General features: G+C 35.1%; 1 protein-coding gene across 1 annotated transcript; it reads left to right on the forward strand.

The window, feature by feature from the left end:
* Positions 1–919: 919 nt before the first annotated feature.
* LOC145111483 (secreted RxLR effector protein 161-like) lies at positions 920–1,555 on the forward strand. The gene has a single exon (XM_079047753.1). The coding sequence runs from the start codon at positions 920–922 to the stop codon at positions 1,553–1,555; it is 636 nt and encodes a 211-aa protein (XP_078903879.1).
* Positions 1,556–2,507: the final 952 nt, after the last annotated feature.

The raw sequence follows: 2,507 nt of genomic DNA on the forward strand, positions 1-2,507 counted from the left end.
TCTCCCCAAGGCCAATTCAGCAACCTCGGTGGTACACCCTCTATCTAACTTTGTGTCTTATAATTTTTTTTCTAATGCTCATAAAATCTTCTTGGCTTCCATATCTGCCCAAGACGAGCTTAGACATTGTTCACAGGCAATTAAATATTCCTAATGGAGAGATGGTATGCAGAAAGAGATTTCGACACTCGAAAGTAATAACACTTGGACATTGACCAAAATACCCTTAGGAAAGAAATCTATTGACTCCAAGTGGGTGTACAAAATAAAATACAAACCTTCCGGAGAAGTTGAACGGTACAAAGCCAGATTAGTTGCCAGGGGTTTTACACAAGTTGAAGGCGTCGATTTTCACGAGACATTTGCATCGGTTGCCAAATTGGTAATTGTTAGAACTATCCTAGTTGTTGCAGTACAAAAGAATTGGCCAATCCATCAGTTAGATGTCAACTATGCTTTATTACATGGAGACCTTACAGAAAAAGTTTACATGAAGGTTCCACAAGGGTTTGCAAAAGAAGGAGATTCTCGTGTATGTCGCCTAAGTAAATCCTTGTACGGTCTCAAACATGCATCACACAACTAGTACAAGAAATTCACTAATGCGCTTCTGAGCATTGGCTTTCGATATTCTCGAGCAGATCACTCTCTATTCATCTTCAAAATCAAGACTATTTATGTTGCAACACTCATTTATGTTGATGACATCATACTTCATGGGAATAATGTTGATCAAATTGAAAAGTTCAAAACTTATCTTAATGGAAAATTTAGCATCAAGGATCTTGGATCTTGAAAATATTTCCTTGGTATCGAAGTGGCGCGTACTCCTGATGGCATGGTCCTTAGTCAAAGAAAATACACTATAGACATTTTAGCTGATAGTGGGCATCAAGGATATCGTCCAAGTTCGTTCCTAATGGAGTCAATCGCTCGGTTAGATCATGCAGTTGACTCGTCGGTTGTGGATGTCGGCCAATATCAACGGTTCATTGGACGACTCTTATATCTACAAGTGACACGAGCTGATATTACTTTTGCTGTTAATAATCTTAGTCAGTTTGTTTCCTCTCCCCGAAAGACGCACTTAGATGCAACTCAATGTGTTTTGCGTTATCTGAAATCGACCCCTGGTCAAGGCATTTTCTTTCCGTCAAAAGGAGATCTTTCTTTGAGTGCTTTTTGCGATTCAGACTTGCTTTTTTGTCCACTTACTCGAAGATCCAAAACTTGTTATTTCATTATTTTTGGAGGAGCTCCAATCTCTTGGAATACAAAGAAGCAGTTTGTAGTCTCTCGCTCTTGTGTAGAAGTCGAATATCGAGCTATGGCGACTACCGTTAATGAACTTTTATGGTTGCGTTGGCTGCTGCGTGATCTTGAGGCCCCTCAACCTGGTCCGACGACTCTTTACTATGATAATCAAGCTACTCGTCACATTGCTAATAATCCCATCTTTCAACGAAGTAAGCATGTTGAAATGGATTGTTATTTCGTTCGTGAAAGAGTCGAGTGTGGTGATGTTCAACTGCTTCCCATCACCACTGTTAACTAGGTTGCAGATATTTTTACCAAACCGCTTGGAGCGGAACGTTTTCGTTTTTTATTTGGCAAGATTGGTGTCCGTAATCTCCACGATCCATCTTGAGGGGGGAGTAAAGGAGTTATTGTTTTATTATTAGATAATTAGCTTATATAATTACTAATTGTTTTTATCTTTATCCTTTTTATTAGAAAATCAGTTGTAAACCAGTTATCTTTTGGGATTATATATATATATATATATATATATATATATATATATATATATATATATATATATATATATATATATATATATATATATATATATATATATAACCCTTCTATGTCTAATGCCTCGATTTTGAAGTTATTGTCTTTCTTGTCATTTAATTTTTAATAATAATAATAATAATAATAATAATAATAATAATAATTCACTTGGTCAACTTTGATAATAAAAGTAGAATTTAGATCAAGGTTTGATATATATAATTAAAATATCATATACTAGTTAAAAAAAAATAGTAAGAAAGATTAGTTTCCAACAATAATGGAAGACTAACTTTGACTTAACATGAATATCAAGTTCGTCTCCAATCTTATGGGTCGTTGGTTTCTCTCCAGTGTTTTCCCATACGGAGTTAGTGAGGCGAATCATGAAGCCATTATTAGTCCAATAACTATTAGAGGCACATAAACGAAAAATGACTCATAAATGGTATAAATATACATGTACCTTCTTTATCCAACCGCTTCTTAAATTTTGGGAATCCTATTGAGTATGATTGATTTCTTCTGCAACAAAAGGACATCTAAGATCACCCTATATGTTCTTTAAACGGGTGGATGTTGTACTAAATTTTACTGTATTTATGGTCAGTTGTGTAGTATCACCCTTATCATTTTCTCATCTAACAAAATTGATAGGAATGATACCGTACCTTACTATATATTTTCCCCCCTCGAACGTTCAAAATAAATTC

The sequence above is a fragment of the Lactuca virosa genome, chromosome 5, assembly GCF_052849685.1.
Source record: "Lactuca virosa cultivar CGN04683 chromosome 5, Lactuca_virosa_CGN04683_v6, whole genome shotgun sequence".
Classification (NCBI taxonomy): domain Eukaryota; kingdom Viridiplantae; phylum Streptophyta; class Magnoliopsida; order Asterales; family Asteraceae; genus Lactuca; species Lactuca virosa.